This window comes from Petaurus breviceps, unplaced genomic scaffold (genome assembly GCF_028583685.1).
Source record: "Petaurus breviceps papuanus isolate PSGF00001 unplaced genomic scaffold, PetGlider_PUasm1.0 207, whole genome shotgun sequence".
In the NCBI taxonomy this organism is placed as follows: Eukaryota; Metazoa; Chordata; class Mammalia; order Diprotodontia; family Petauridae; genus Petaurus; species Petaurus breviceps.
In genome coordinates, this window is record NW_027185850.1 from 21,104,876 (window position 1) to 21,121,477 (window position 16,602).

The window sequence follows — 16,602 nt, forward strand, 5'->3', positions numbered from 1 at the left end:
AAAAAAAATTGTTAGTATTAATGCCATGGTTGTTTATATAAACATATTTTGATCTTTTAGTGGCCTGTTAGATAGCCATAGTAAACTTAAATCCCAAAGAAGCTATTGCCTCAATCTTTTGGTTGGATTTTATCATGTTCTGTGTCTTCCTCTACATTTGACATGTAGGATACCCCTCTCTTGTTTTTACTAAGGTCTTTCTGAGTCTGATGAAAATTGTAAAAGATTTGTGGAGCGGTGTATGCCAGAAGCATTTAAAAAGGTAAGTAAAATACTGTAATTCACTTCTGGGTTTGTAATTATAAAAGACCATTTCATGAAAGTTTTCCACCCCATTTAACCAATAAAACCTCTTATTTGGAAAAAGTACAGTGAGTTTCTGGCTTTTAATGTGGTGGTTTATTTCCCTTGATAGCTCTCTATTAGCATGTTCTCTTTGGGCTCATTTTAATATAACTGGGCTCTACCACTCTGGCTGGTGGAGAGGAGTACAGAGCTAAGAATACTCAACAATTATTGCATTACAGTTGTGTTCCATATTATGGCATTTTGGAAGTGATTATTCATAAAAGCAGCTGTGTGCTTATCTCTCTTTTGCTAAGAGAGGAAAAAACTCTGGTTAGGCCATTGAAAATCGGGTTAAATGAAATCTCTTCAGCTTTCAAAGTTATGCGACTGTAATAAAGCGCTCACTTAAGAGCCAGAAGACACAGGCTCCGGCCTCTGCTTTACTTACTTCTGTGTAACCTTGGACAAGTCACTGCTTCTCTGGCCTCACTTGGCTTATGTATAGAAAGAGTAGGTTGGAATCTGAGCATCTCTGAGTTTTCATCTTGAAGATCCAAGATACCAACTCTTTTTATATTATCTGGGACAGAAGTGTCAAATACGCGGGCTGCACTTGGCCCAGGACAGAGCCCTCGGACATGGTGGGGTCCGGTGTAAGTGTAATTGGGAGATACTGAACGAGATAAAGAAATCATTAGAAAAGAAATCTGCAGACAGAGTCAGTGTGTGGCCCTCAGGGATCCTCGTGTGCCCTTCAGTTGCTGCTGTATCTGTTTGAGTTTGACCCTGCTGATCACAGGCACCTCTGCTCTGGACCCTTTCCTTACAGTTTCCCACCTGGATTCTCAATCATTCTTCAGCACCTTCTGACTTTTTTTAGCCAAGATTTACCTGACCGTGGCTTCTGGCATGGTGATTCTTTGTACTCCCGAGTGGGTTAAAAATGTGAAAGCTTTCTTTTTTCACCAAGCTGGGTTATGCTGTTCGATTCCACAAGTAATTGTTAATGCCTCTGTACAGGCTTCCATCTAGAAACACAAAGATAAAAAAATGAGACGAGCCATTCTGTTACCATCCTTTAAAAAAAAAACACGCTTATCTTAGGGCTTAAGAAATAATGAAGTAAATTTTAAAAGTGAACTGATGTTTAAATTTGACTTTTGTGATTTAAAAAATAGCATTACTGCTTTAGAAAGCTCAGAAGTCAGTTTTTTCCTCCAGTATTTGATAGATGACACCTATCTAGTCTGGATTTTTTTCTTGATGAGCCAATTTTTTAATGTTTGGATATAGTACATCTAGGTATACATGTAAGTCTCTATACATGTATGAATGAAATCCATTAAATAAAGGACAGTAATATCTTTTAAAGTACCTTTTTTGAATTGTGAACAAAAATGTTGCTAATTTTATTGTAGATATATTCTACAGTATAGTAGTAGTAATGAGGGACTGTAGTCATAAATATATTATTAATAATGCCAAAGAAAAATTAAACTCATTTAAAAAATTAAACTTAAATAGAGGATCATAGGACTTCAAAGAAAGGAAGGTTTTAGAGATTATTGAACCATAGGATTTCAGACAAGTGATACAAAGCAGGGACCTGTTGTTAATAGTGTGGGACAGAGAAAGAATTCAGAAAGATTGTGACATACCAGGACAGTATACCAAAATGACTTTTTTTTCCTCTTCCTCTTTTAAAAATTTGGATCTTTTGATTTTATTGGTATAGAGAACTCCTGATGAGGAAATTCATTCCACCAATGAAGATTGCTCCAAGTATTGTTTTGATTTGTACCAAATCTTGTATGTATCTTGTAGTGTTAAATTTAACAGGTGTAAATATTAAGTCTTACACTTGCGTTCAGGAAAACAGTTTTACAGATATAAGATAGGGGACGAAGGTCAGACAATAACTTGTCAGAGAAAAAGATCTTGGAGTTTTGAGAGTAAGCACAATTGACAGCTGTGAGAAGCATAAAATCAAATGGGGTCTTGGGTCCTCTTAAGAAAGGAGGCCTCGTGTCTAAGAACAGAGGTGGAATGTTCGCTCCCTCTCTTTTCTGCCCTGCTCAGAACACTGGCAATGAACCTGCTGGATGGGGCGAAGCCCCCACAGCTTCAGCTGTGGAGTCTGCTGGGGTGCTGTGGTGCCCAGGATCGAAGTGCCCTCACCAGGCTAAATCCACAGCGTACCTTTGAGAAGGATCATCCCCAGGGAAGGAAATTCTTGGCTCAGTAATGAACTTGCCAGCCTAGTCAGAGGTGGGCTCACATGGACCGTAAGGGACATCCTTGGCTTAACATACATAGTTATAAGGCAGCTTGATTCCTGCATAGTAATCCTCCACAAATAAAACACAGGGTTACTTCTGTAGAGAGGATTACAGCAGATGACAGTGGATAAATCCCAAATCCAATGGGCTATGCCTGGAATTGAGGTGGTTTCTTAACCCCCCACCCCAGGGGTGAGAGAGAGGAAGAGCCACCCCCGAGCTCTGTTCCAGCTCAGTGCCAAGCCAGCCGGACACAGCCTGGCAGCAGGGCCCTGGAGAGAGCCCAGAGGGAGAAGCACCAAGACTCTGGCAGTCTCCGGGCTCCTGCTGCTTCCCCAGCTGCAGGGCAAGAGATGGAAGAAGGGAAGGTCAGAGGCCACTTTGTCTGACGGTCATCTCAACACCCAGAAGAAAGTCAGGCTCCTTCAAGGAGTCTGACCCCCATGAAGCGAGCAGTGTCAGGATGTCATATTGAATCAGGAGTACCCTGCCTTGGGAATGTGACAGGAACATAGGATGTGCTAGAAGCCCCTTTGCCCTGGCAGAATCCAGGGAGGGGAGGAGCAGACTCTTCTGCAGCCTCCATCCTCCAGTCCAGTAGCCAGAAAGTGTCACTTAGGAATTGTGCCGTGGAGGTGTGGGGGCCACATGTAAGCAGGGGAAGGCGAGCCAGGTAGTGACGGGCCTCAGCTTCCGGTGGACGGCTACGCTAGAGCAGAGCGAGGGGGGAGGCCCGTCAGGTGGGAAATGGGGAAAGATGAAGGAGGAACGGTCGGGGCAGGTGTGCCCTGAGCGAGGTGCCTTCCCCCACCTTCGCCTCCCCAGCCCTGCTTCCTTTTGTGTACGCATTTGCCTCCCTTGTACTTCACATAGTACCTGCCACAGGATAGGTGCTTAAGAAGTGTTCACTGACTGAACACTTGGCGGTTCTTCAGTCGTAGAAGAAAGGCCGCTTCAGGCACTAGCAGATTTCCCCTTCAGTCAGGTTAGGTAGGTGGCAGGGAGGGCCCTTTCTCAGATACTGTCGGACTCTGTGGCCTCTGAGGTCACCTGTTCCACGGCAGCCAGACGGTCCCTGCCCTCTGAGAGATTATGTTGTGTATGGGGAAAGACCATGTACCAAGTGTATCCAAAAGAAGCAGAGAATAGTGGCTGGAGGTGGGGCAGGGGGTAGCTTGCAGAGGTTGAGCCATGAAGGAAACTCGGGATCAGAAGGGGCAGCTGTGGAGAGAGAAACCTTCCCGGCCTGCCCTGCAAGGAGGGGAGATGAAAGATGGGCTTTATGGAGTGGCCGCCTCAGGAGGGCCTTTGGCTGCAGTGCCGGACGGGAGTTAGGTATCAGAAGTCTGGAAAGGTAGGTCGGAGGAAGGTTGGGAAGGGCTTTAAATGCCAAACAGAGGTCCTTTCCAACTCTGAAATTCTGTGATTCTGAAACTTTTAGAAATCATCTCCTCCAACCTACTTGTTTTTACAGAAGAGGAAACTGAGGCCCCAAAAGGTTAAATGACTTGACTTGTCCAAGGTCAGCCCAGGTAGTAAGTATCAAATTGGGGTTTGAGCCGAGGTCATCTGACTCCTGAGCCCGTGCTGCCCCCTTCCTCATTCCCAACGCTGCTTCTAATAGAGATCATACTGTCTCCCGTCCTGTGCATGTCTTGTTTGGGCAAGAGAACATTAGGAAATGCATGGACATTTGTGGTCCCAGGTGGGGATGCCATCCTTGCTGGTGTCAGGCAGAGTCGATGGCATTGCTACCATTGCTGACCCTTTCACCACATTCCTCTCCCAGCCTAGTCCAGGCCTGATTCTTCCTGCTTCTCTGGGCAGACAAGGCCTTGACCATCCCTCCTTCCTGATCATTTAAAAATCGTCATGCATGTGTGTTGTGGGTCTGTGTCCTCACATGGCTGCATGCTTCCTTCCCCCTCATCACCTCAGGTCCCCCGGCTCATCACTTGGAGAAGCATGAGCAAATGCATCATTTGGGCTTACATAGGCAGGGGCTCACTGGCTATGTATCCATCAGCATATAATGGTTCTTTTAAAAATGCTATTTTTTTCAGGTTCTTAAGATTCATAATTTTCTTTTTTTTTTTTTTAAAGTAATCAGGGTTAAGTAACTTGCTCTCAAGGTTACACGGCCAGGTGTTTCTGGGTGGGTGCTAAGTGTCTGAGCCCAGATTCTATCCCCAGGTCGTCCCGACACTGGGGCCGGTGCTCTTACTCGCTGTGCTACCTGGCCGCCCCAAGATTCATAATTTTCTAGGAATAAGAAGGAACATATTTTGATACCAAATTTGCATGTGAAACAGTCCCATTTTGATTCGTATCAAATCCTTGTATCTTAAATGTTTTTTAACCAAGTAGTGTGGCTTAGTTTATATTTGGAAAATTTGGAACTGAGTTTTGCCTTTGAAAAAACACTTTTGGTCTTAATTGTAATTATTTCTGGTTATCCGGTAATTCATGGGTCACTCCTGTTTCATGGTTTTCTTTCTGAAGAGAAATCTTATCAAACACATTATTAAGACTTCAGTAATATTTCATAAGTGAAATCCTCTTATTTAAAACAAACAGCTCAATGGTTTTTTATTTCCTTACTTAAGAGAAAAGTAGAGGAGCAGGCCAGCCTTCTTTGCAGAGGGGAGCATAGTTCCCTCTCTGATCTGCAAAAACCTCTTTCCTTCCTACCCAGGCTCCCATGTCCCTGTGGTTTTTTGTATTTAAAATTTCCTCTTGGCTTCTGTGGGGTTTTTTGTTAGGATTGTAAATTGCTTTGCAAACCTTCAAGTGTTATTATTGCAGGAGAAATGTGCACAGTTAAAAAGCATGTGTCCATGGAGTCAGTATCACATACACACACACACACACACGTCTCACACTGGATTTAGTGAGTCCTGCATGTAGAAAGCATGGCCTTTCTCTTCACTCTAAGCTCTAAAATGTGTTCTCTTTTCCTGCAGTTACTGACTTCCAGTGCAGTTCACAAGTGGGGCACAGAAATCCACGAGGGCATCTACAACATGCTGATGCTGTTGGTTGATCTGGCTGCAGAGCGGGTCAAGCAAGACCCGGTTCCCATCGGTCTCCTGGGCGTGCTCACAATGGTACTGTATCTCAGCCGGTGGTTCTTCAGCTTTGATTCTTAAATACCTTCTGATTGAATCAAACTAAGCAGAGAGTGAAAGCTCTCTAGGTCTCTCTACGGAGTCAGATTTCAGAGACTAGAAGCAGTGGGAGTAAACAAGGCATTGAAGATGACCAGAAAGTCAGCAGTAAAGCCTGTAGCGCCGGGTGTCCAAAACTCTGAGCACACAGAGGCAAAGAGGACTTTTTGGGTGTCCCTGAGATTAGGTAGGATCAGCTCCATGATTAGAGAATTCAAAAGGAATCAGAGAGAAGGCGAGGGGAGCCACAGGGCATCGTGATGGTGGTGGTGGTGATGGCTGCTTGTCCTTCCTTCTGGAGGACACCCATGGTACCGGGGAGTTGATGTCGTGACCTGCAAGGGAATTGGATGTAAGTGAGGGAGGGCTGTGCAAGTTATCAGCTTCACTCTCTCCATCTGGGCCCAGTGGCAAGGTCCAGATCAGGGCAACAGGAGACAGCCCCCGATGCAGTGGGGGCCTTGGCCTCTGTGAGCCAACATCTTTCCCAGGTCTGTTTGACTGAAGTAGCACCCATTCAGTGATTAAGGCTGGGTAAGAAATGAGGCAGAGAATGGCCTCTTACCTAGCCAAAAAGAAATCAGTCTGGGAGGGGAAGATGGAGGTTTTTAGCCAAAACAGAGACTGGTTGCTATTTGCACACTCTGAGTCAGTCAGGGCCAAACAAAGACCAGGTGTGGCCTGGGCTGGGACCTTTTGTTGGCCAATCTATGAGAACCAGTGTGATCTGGGTTTAAGGTATAGTCCTTAAGAGAAAAAATAATCTAGCCCATAAAGGGAGCATGAGGGAGAAACTGGGGGAAAGATCTCTCCAAGTCCAGTCAGTGCCAACTTTGGACCTGTAGGCATGGTCTCTGTCTCTTCTGCCCCCATTGGAGCATGTCATGCTTCCTTGATCATACCCAAGGCAGACCCCACCAGCAAGGCAAAGGGTCCAGTTCTTCATTTAAGACAAAGCTGTTTCCTGCTGTGGTCATTATTGGCCCTTTGTGGACATGGGACTGCACCATCTTGGAGCCCATAATGTAGGAGGGGGGAAGAAAAGCAAGATGGCAGTTGGGCTGGCACCTAGCTTTTGTGAGAGCTTCTTTCATCGGGTTTGGGGAAAGGGGAAAGAAGGTCCCATGGCCACCCCAGATTCTATAGGGGAGATCAAGGGTAAAATGAAGAAGATAGAAAGGAACCTAGCATTCAAGCAGTAGTGATGAAAACGATTTACTGTTGGTCATTTTGGAGAATTAAGCACAGGAAGGGGTCAGTGGAGGTACAAATTGCTGGCAGCCCCTGGGCCAATGTATCTAAAGGGGTCAGTCCTATTAAGACTAGGACCCATCAGAGCAGGACAGACTCCCAGCACAGCTCACCAGCCTGGCCTTTGGGTTGGTGAACTCAGGAGCTTGGTGGGTGACGCTGCCTGGCATTGCCCATGAACCAGCAAACCACCCTTTTCATCCCGGCCTTGTGGTGGCTGATGCACCCTGAAGGCAGATTCTGTGTGGCCTGTATTTGAAGCCTCTCCTGTGTTGTAGGAGCCAAGCTAGGATGCTGGTGGCACGTGCAGAGCGTAGATTAGTGGAATTCAGAGTGCCTCAAACACTTAGCAGCTGGGGGACCTGGGGCAAGTCACCAAACTCTCCTTAGACTCAGTTTCCTCATCAGTACAGCGTGGGTAATAATAGCACTTACTTCCCAAGGTTAGTGGTCACACACACACACACACACACACACACACACACTGACAGTTTGATAGTGACACTTGGGCTCATAGTGGCAGCAGGGAGGGAGGCCGGCTCCTATCTCTCCCTCCCACTCCCATATGATATTTCCTATCCGGAGTCTGGTTCCCTCACTCTTTTTTTTTTTTTTTAAACAATAGTAGAAACCAGACTTTGGATCCTCTTGGCTTCTGCTCTTCCTACCTACACAGGAAGATAGAAAAGATTAAAGACATTTACATGAGTTTGTATTCCTCATGTTTTTGTTGTAGCCAGAAAATAAATTCCCTATCTTTTCTTGCAGTAATTACACTAATGTAGGCCTTCTAGGGAAATAGTTTTAACCTCTTCTCTAAATCCAACATGTGCTGCCATAGAAATAAGCAGTAGTCATGTTTCTGTGTTTTCTTTATATCCAGGCTTTCAATCCTGATAATGAATACCATTTTAAAAACCGGATGAAAGTATCTCAAAGAAATTGGGCTGAGATTTTTGGAGAAGGAAATATGTTTGCCATCTCACCTGTATCTGCTTTCCAAAAGGTAGGCTGAGGTCTTTCTCATCTCATTATAGACAATTGCAGTGGAAGATAGGAAATTTTCTATATTGCAAACACTTAGTAAAACATAAGAATTCAATTTTTCTTCCCCTTCTTCTTGAGTGACATTGTGTGTGAAGAATTTTACAGTGTCTGAAATCTCATGTGATTATTTGATTGCCAGATATGAGGCTGGTGGCGTCTAGATTGAGTCTGATCTGATTTAACTGGTGGAATCAAAGAACTGTGATGGTCACCTGAGTCTGGTTCAGAGGGCTGAATCCTACCCAGTGCTAGCCTCTTTTAAGCTCAACAATCTTAATGCATTTTTATTTTTAAAACTTAATAATATTAAAATTGTTTTTAGTTTGTAGGCTGTACCAGAAGAGGCACTGGCCTGGATTTGGCCCTCATGATTGTTCCTAGCAAAGTGACGCTATTTGTTTCTGATGGAGTTGGAATTATTAAATAAGTAATCCATGTTTCATTTAAGTACTTTCCTCACCCTCCCACTGTGAGGCTTTAAAACAAGATCTCTTGATGCTTTACACTATTACTCCTTACTCTGGACCTGGTCTCTGTCTCTCTCTCTCTCTCACACACACATACTCGCACGTTTGCTTCTAATACAGTTATCCCTTCCGCATTGCAACTTTCCCCATTCTGATTTTCATATATTGCAGCTTGGCATAGGAAATTGAATGGGAATTTTAGGGGAGTTTTGCGGAAGCTGCCGATGACACAGAAAAAGTTTAGAAACTCAGAAATACATAAAATACATGTATAGTGTTATAGAATATCTAACCAAATTTTACAGTAAGGTACTGTAAACACCCCATAAAAGAAACAAAATCAGACTTCTTCTCTGCTGCAAGGGGAGGGCCAAAAAATTTTGTGCAGGTTTTCCAGATTGCAAGGAAAGGCAGTAATCCTATTTTGTTATCAGTGCATAAGCACAGAAGCATTTACTCTGAGGATGCATCAGTGCTGTGTTAGAAATAACACTGATGGGGTGGCTCGATGGCACAGTGACTGGAGCACCGGCCCTGGAGTCAGGAGGACCTGAGTTCAAATCCGGCGTCAGACACTTAACACTTACTACCTGTGTGACCTTGGGCAAGTAACTTAACCCCAACAAAAAGCAAAAAAGAAATAGCGCTGATTCTGGAGTCCTGAGTGCTGGCTCTTTCACCCACAGAATCACTGTAGAAGTTCTGGAGTGATGTAGACCCTTCTCTCCTAGCAGCAGGGCATCCCTTCTGTAGTTGTCTTTACCAATCTCCGTGCTTTTGGAGGGATCAGAGAAAATAAATGCATGTAAGGTGGTTTGCAGACCATTAAGCTATGTAGAAATGCCATCTATGATCATTTCAGACCCAGGGCTGTTTTTTAGTAAAGTCTGTACAATGTGGAAGAAATGGCAGGCTCACAAGCTTAACAGTCTAATAAAAGCAAAGATACACAAGAAAATACACATTACACTGTGGGTAAACATTTGGAACAGTTTAGCATTTTGTTGTTTTTGTTTTTGATGCTTACATTTGTTTGAGTAGAATATTTTGGCTTCATAGGAAGTCGTTTTTACTTAGCAAAACTACAGTACACAACTGGGGGGGAGGGGGGACAGACCTACTAGAAGGCAGCCACCATTTTAGCTCCTATGAATGTGGGATAAGAATCCCTTCCATTGAACAAGAAAGGCTTCAGAAAAATGGCCTGTTTTCTCCCCCACATAAGCAGCACAGTGAATTGGAAGGATCTGCTGATGCTGGAGTGCAGAGGCCTGGTTTTAGTTTGAGGTCTGCGACTTCCCTGGGGCCTGACTTTGTGCTCTCAGTTAATAGCTCTCTGGGCCCTTTGCCCTCATCTGTAAAATCAGGGGCAGAGCTCTGGGCTAGGAGTCAGGAAGTCAGACCTGAATTCAGATTTGGCCTCTTGACACTTACTAGCTGTGTGACCCTGGGTAAGTCACTCAACCTCCATTTGCCTTAATCCTCTGGAGAAGGAAATGGCAAACGTAAGAAAACCCCGTGGGGTCCTGAAGAGTTGGGCACTCTAGAACAGGAGTAACTAGAGTGCAGACTCCATTCTCTTCTCTTTTTTGAAATCTAGAACCGCGTTCCCCCCTCAGCCTCTCTGAAAGGGAATTCCTTACCTTTCCCCTGTTACCCTCCCTGGAGGGCAGCACCTTCGCTGGACCTTCGGGCTCACAGCCTTGTTCAGATTCCCTGTGGTCTCTCACCCTCGATACAAGCTGTTGCCAAGGCCTGTTGACTTTCAGCATCTCTCGCTACGTCCTCATTTTCCTGAGGCTGCCATGTCTGTGCAGACCCTCACCACCTTGTACCTGGATGACTGCAGCAGCTTTGGCAGTTCCCCCTGCCCTGCTCTTGTCCGTCCTCCATCCTCCATCTGCCTGTGTCACTCCCCTACTCAGCCCGCTGCAGTTTATCCATTATACTTTTACTGCCATTGTTCTCATTATAATGTCCTGTCGCCTCCAGGATCAGATTCACAACCTAGCCCCCCTCCTCCCTTCCCAGCCTTCATACGCCTCCTTCCCCACCACACATCCTTCAGTCCAGTGACCTGGCCTCCTGGCTGCTCGGCAGACAAGACTCCCCCTTTCTCTGCTCTCACTGCTGATCTCCCTGGCCTCCCTTCAAGCCTCAGCCAAAACAGCCCTCTTAGTTACAGCTCTTGCTCTAGAATTATTTCCTGTTGATCCCTTGTGTATCTTGCTTTGTGTGTATTTGTTTGCATGTTGTCTCTTCCCCCTTAGATTGTAAGCTCCTCGAGGGCGGGGACTGCCTTTTCTCTCCTTTTGTATCCTCATTTTTATATTGGTTCAGTCTCCCCATAAGCAGTTAACATTCTGCAGCAGTTTAGACGCCTTTATTTATGTGAAGAGTATCTTGTCATTGTGTTCCTGGAGTTCCCGTGTGCCTTGGCAGGTGGAATCCCAAGTATCTTACACCGGCTGTAGTTAATCAATGGAGTTTCTCTTTCTACCAGGTTTTGTTGGTTAACATGTAGAAATGCCTGTTCTGCATCTGTTAATAATGATGTGGCTTTTGCTGTTTTGTTGGGGATGTGGCCCGTTATGCTTATGGTGTGACTGGTGTAGGTAGACCCAGCCTGTCCCTGTACCTGACCTTGGTGATAACCTTTGCTAGTATGGTTCTTCAATATTAATTAGGGAAATTGGTCTGTAGTTTTCTCCATTTTGGCATTCCCTGTTTTAGACCATATTTGTGTTGTAGAAAGAATTTGATAGGACTCCTTTTTACCTTTTTTTTCCCCCAAAAAAGTTTTTCTTCTTTAAATGGTAGAATTCTCATTAAGTTCTTCTAGTCTTGGGGTAGTGTTTTATTTTTTTTATTAGGGAGCTCATTTATGGTTTGCTCAGTTTTTCTAACATTGGATTATTTAAATATTCTATTTTATATTCTGTTCATCTTTTAAGCAGATTTCCATTTTTGTGAATATTCATTCATTTCATTTAGTTTATCAGATTTATTGGAATATATTTGGGAAAATGACATCATTGGTTTTATTTTCTCTTTATTGTTTGTGAATTCACTTTTTTCATTTTTAATATTGGTAATTTGGTTTATTTGATTTTTTTTAAATAGCTCCAACTTTTACTTGGAATTTTTTTCTTAATTTTCAACCTTATTATTTTAATTTTTTTATTTTCAAGATTTCTATTTTTCTGTTTAGTTAGGGGTTTTTAAATTTTCCCCCTAGGTTTTTTTTAGTTTCATGCCCAGTTCCTTCATCTATTCTTTCTCTTTTTTGAAGTAAGCATTTCAGGATATAAATTTTCCCCTAAGTCCTGCTTAAATTTTGGCATGTTTTCTCATTTTTATTACCTTCAGTGAAATTGTTGATTGTTTCTATGATTTGTTCTTCAGCCCACTAATTTTTCAGGATAGGTTATTTAGTTCCTTATTAATTTTTAGTCTATACTTCAGAGACTCTTTATTGAATGTAATTTTTTACTGCATTATGGTCTGTGAAGGACGCTCTTTAACATTTCTGCTTTTCTGCATTTGTGAGGTTTTTATGCCCTGATACACAGTTATTTTTGTGAAGGCTCCATGTACAGTTGAGGAATGGGTATTCTCCTTTCAGCTCCCATTCAGCATTCTCCAGAGGGCTAATATAGCTAGCTTTTCTATAATTCTATTCGGGTCCTTAATTTTTTTTTTATCTATTTTGTGGTTAAGTTTATCTTGATCTTAAAGGGGTAAATTAAGATCCCCTACTAGTATAGTTTTGTCTCTGTATTTTCTTGGTTTAACTTTACTGTTCAAAATTCGGATACTATGTATGTTCAGTATTGATTTTAATTCATTCTCTGTGGTTCCTTATTTTACCAAAATTTCATTTCCCTGTTTATCTCTTCAAATTAGGTCTGGTTTTACTTTTACTTTGATCATGATTGCAACCCCTGCCTTTTTTTTTTAACTTCATCTAAAATGTAATCGATTCTGCTCCAACCCTGTATTTTAACTCTGTGTGTGACTTTCTGTTTCAAATATGTCTCTTATAAACACACTTGGATTCTGGCTTCTTATCCTTTCTTCTCTCCTTCCTCAGTGAGCCTTTTCAAGCTCTTACACATAAAAGAATTCCCAGCACACTTATTTAAACATGTAGCCACTTAATAAATTGTTAGATCTCTTTTGCTTCTAAGAAGAGTAAATTAAAGTCGGGTCAGTGAACTCTTGGTACTGTTTCATCTAGATGCTGCTTATATGACCTTTTTATATCCTGTCTTCAGTTGAATATTTTCATAATTAACTGGGGGGCTCTTATTAGAAATAATTTTTAAATTGTAAAAATGAGTGGAATACAACTAGAGAATGGTACTTTTGGTGAGGGGTACCACTGACCTTTTAATCCAATAGAAGATAAATGGCATATCTGAATGAGAACTTAGAAAAGTAGATTTAGAAAAGAAGCTTAATCTCAAATTCTGTATATCACTTATCTAGAGAGATTAGACCAAAAAACCTCACGAATACCATCTCCTGGCATTTCTTGTCAGCTGTACTTATGTGATGGCTGAAACCCACAGAAGATTCCGTTCTAATGAACTTTATAGATTTTACAAATGCAGTAACTGATATGCCTGTGTCATCTGCCATGTATGTGACTGGTGCCATCTAGCTGAACCTCTGGCATACATTCAGGAAGAAGATTTTGATAGACAAGGGAGGGGGTGTGTGTGTGTGTGGGGGTGTGTGTATGTGTGTGGGTGTGTGTGTGTGTGTGTGTGTGTGTGTGTGTGTGTCTAATTTAGCTTTTCATTTTCTCACAGGAACCGCATGGATGGCTTGTGGATTTGGTTAATAGGGTAAGTAATTTTCACTGTGGGTTGTTTTGGTTTGTTTGTTTTTTTTTGCAGGGGGTGAGATGGGGGAAGGGAGTCGTTTTTATTTTTAAAACGCAGTGAAGGTCTTTATTCTAAAAAGAGCAGCCTCACAAGAAAATCAGATCTTGATACGTGAAACAGCTGAAGGTGGAGTGCTGTTCCCTCTGGCCTTTCTCCTCTTTTTGTTAATGCTGTAAATCTCCTCTCCGTTTGGATGTGAACAGTTTATGTGAAATTACTGTCAGTTCTAGGACTTGAGCACCTTAATTTATGTATACTCCAGTACATGACTGAATTATATGAATGAATTTAAGAATTAAAAACTTTTCTTGTGCTCAAAACTCTCAAGCCAAATTACTAAAGACCAAATTAATAAACTGTTGGCTTAAAGTCCTGTGCTTCCCAATGCAATATACTAATAATTAACTTGTTCATGTTTTCTTGTTAGTTTGGTGAATTGGGTGGATTTGCAGCAATTCAATCTAAACTTCATTCAGAAGATATAGAACTCGGGGTAAGTTAAGCCATTACGTACACTCCTTTGGAGAACTTCCCTCCATTTAAAGTCAGTAAAGAACTGGTCTATGTGAAGAAACAGTTTCTTGGAGTTTAGGTTTGACTTGAGATGTTCATTTATAAACTAGTTCTGCAAGGTCCACCCAGAAATCTCTTCAAGTGTGTTGGGGGTCCAGGATGTGTTGGGTGATCTGGTGGCATTTTTAGCTTGCTTCCTGCCTTGAGCGTCTGGTGATTACTTTAGAATCTGTTCTCTCATTGGTCACAGCAACCACTGAAGGGTAATGAAGGGTAGAGATTGATCCAGACCCAGAAAGGCTTGGTGCTTTGTTGGAGATCACATAAGGAGTCCATGGCAGGGCTGAGATGCAAACCTGGGTGTTTTGTGTTTTGTGATTGTCACATTTTCATAAACACACATGCATGCACTTATAATACACATCAGTAATCACACGTGGACAGTCAAGACTATCTTAACAGCCACTTGGGTGGCCTTATGGGATCCTGGCTCTTCCTTACCAGAGGTTATCTGTCAGGGCAAGATGCCAGCTTTTCAGACAGGGTTGTAGAAGTCTCCTGTCCCTGTAGGGATCACAGAGTTATCCCTTAAGAGAAAGATTACACATAGGTGGACATGTACAGGTATGCCTGGCGCAGCTCTGGGGACATGGAGCGTTTCAGAAGGCCTTTCAGGGGGTGGGGGGGGGGTGTAAGATGGGAGCTGTAAACAGTTCCTGATAAGAGCAGAAAGGCCCCTGGCTTTAGGCGCAACTTAAAGAGGAGAGGTTTCCCTTTGTTCTTTTGTTAATGCTACAGATTTCCTTCCCATCTGAATCTAAACAGTTTTTTCCAAGTTACTGTCAGCTCTGGGGACTGGGTGAGCGGTCTGGCCATGCCGGTGTGTTTTATATCTGTGCTGGAAAGACTTTCTAAAAGAGGGTTGGGGGGGGGCTTGCTTTTGCTTGCTTGGGTCGTTCATGTCCTGCCTTACAGACAAGTTACCCCAGGGTTCTGAGGGTGCACACTGTAGCGAGTGGGGAGCAAGGCTCACATACTGGGACACTCTGGTGGCCACCATAATCTGTTATTTCTTAGAATTGTTAGTGTCTGATCAGGCCAGAGGTTGCTGATAGGTAGAAAAAGACAAAATCAGGCAACCAATACAATGTGTGAACGTGTGGAGAACAAGGCACCGAGTTTAATGCTGAGGTTATTAACCTGGAGTATTAGATGGACAGGGGTGGGTATTCCTGACGCAGTGAAGACGTAAAGAGATGGGCCTTACAAGCTGGACTTTTATCTGGCGGGTGGTTTGTTAGTGAATAAAGCTGTATGATTTATGTTCAGGTCACAGTTCTAGTTCTGTGTAAATTAATCCCTGTCCTCAAGAAGCTTACATTCTAATGAGTGAGACAGCCCATATGAATTAGATCATACAAGAAAAACACAGAGTGGATGGAAGGTCACCTTAGAAGGGAAGAAATTTGCAGCTGGGAGAGTCAGGAGGGCTTCCTGCAGGAGGTGGCATCGAAACCTCGGAATTCATTTCACTCCTCACATTTCAGCTCCTCATGTGTGAACCAGTGTAGAGGAACTTGGGGCTCCCCTCGAGTTGCTGAATGTGCTGATGAGCTTTCCGTCCTCTGGGCTTGGAGAGTTGAGCTCAGCCGTTCATCCTGCTCCCTTCATGGCTGACAGCTGTCATTTTTGTTTGGTCTGTCATTAATAAGAATTGAAAGGGAGTGACTGTGGTGCCCAGTGAGTTTGTTTCCATGTCTTAACTGGAATTATGTGAGACAAAATGAAAAGCACAGGGCAGTGTCTCTTCCTCCTGGAGGAGAGCCCCGCCTCATCTCTGAGTGTCTGCTGTCCTTCCTTCCAGGCCGTCTCTGCGCTAGTCCAGCCTCTGGGGGTGTGTGCAGAGTACCTCAACTCCTCGGTCGTGCAGGTAAACCCAACACATGGACACCCAGACGAGCCAAGAAAGGACGGCATGCTTAAGAAGGAGGGATGCTAGTCCTGAGAGCGATAAAGCAGCTGCTCTTGGGTTTCTTAGAAGAGTGCTCAATTCAAAGGGCAACTGATCCTAAATCCTATTTATTAATTTGAAAACTAGATCGTTTGGATGTGGTTAATTTGAAGAACTTGTCCCCCTCGTCCCTTTGCATGTGAGTTAATATGAGGAAAGTGAAGCCCGGAGTTTGAATGGCTTTTCCCAAGTTCCACACCTAAGGATGGTGGTGTCTGGCTGTTCCCTGGCATCTCCTCTTCTGTCAGAGGCAGCCGACAGGTTAGGTCTGTTCCTTCCTGATTGAGAGCGTGTGTATATCCCGCTGTGCTGTTCTCTTCACAGCCAATGCTCGATCCGGTCATCCACAAGATGATCAAGTACGTGCAGAGTGTGGAAGAGAAGGACCTGAAGGACAAGGTAAGTCGTGAGACCCTGGGGAGTTTCCCCCTGCGCAGGTGGATGGATGTCAGGGCAGTTGAAACTTAACCCTGGTTTCACAACTGACTGATGTTTACTTTTGAAATGTCATCTCCATGTTCACTCCGATCATGAGACTGAAGATAGATTTCTCAGGAAGTGCTATCTGTGTCTATTCTTTCTGTTTTAAAAAGAACGTGTTGATTTTTCCTATTAGTGAAATTAATCTGGCTCTGTGGTAAGTCTTGAGGCGTTGTTTCGATAGCCAGGTTTATATTATCTGAAGAC

The 16,602-nt window shown here is 43.4% G+C and overlaps 1 protein-coding gene across 1 annotated transcript in view; it reads left to right on the forward strand.

Annotated features, from left to right (window-relative positions):
- The window catches only part of LOC138164941 (ubiquitin carboxyl-terminal hydrolase 24), a 151,523-nt gene that overhangs the window by 40,907 nt on the left and 94,014 nt on the right, over nucleotides 1–16,602 (forward strand). Inside the window, exons 3-9 of the mRNA XM_069092923.1 lie at nucleotides 195–262; nucleotides 5,531–5,674; nucleotides 7,869–7,991; nucleotides 13,317–13,352; nucleotides 13,819–13,884; nucleotides 15,769–15,834; nucleotides 16,240–16,314. Of these exons, the coding sequence (XP_068949024.1) occupies nucleotides 195–262; nucleotides 5,531–5,674; nucleotides 7,869–7,991; nucleotides 13,317–13,352; nucleotides 13,819–13,884; nucleotides 15,769–15,834; nucleotides 16,240–16,314 (578 nt within the window). The remainder of the gene's footprint in view (nucleotides 1–194; nucleotides 263–5,530; nucleotides 5,675–7,868; nucleotides 7,992–13,316; nucleotides 13,353–13,818; nucleotides 13,885–15,768; nucleotides 15,835–16,239; nucleotides 16,315–16,602) is intronic.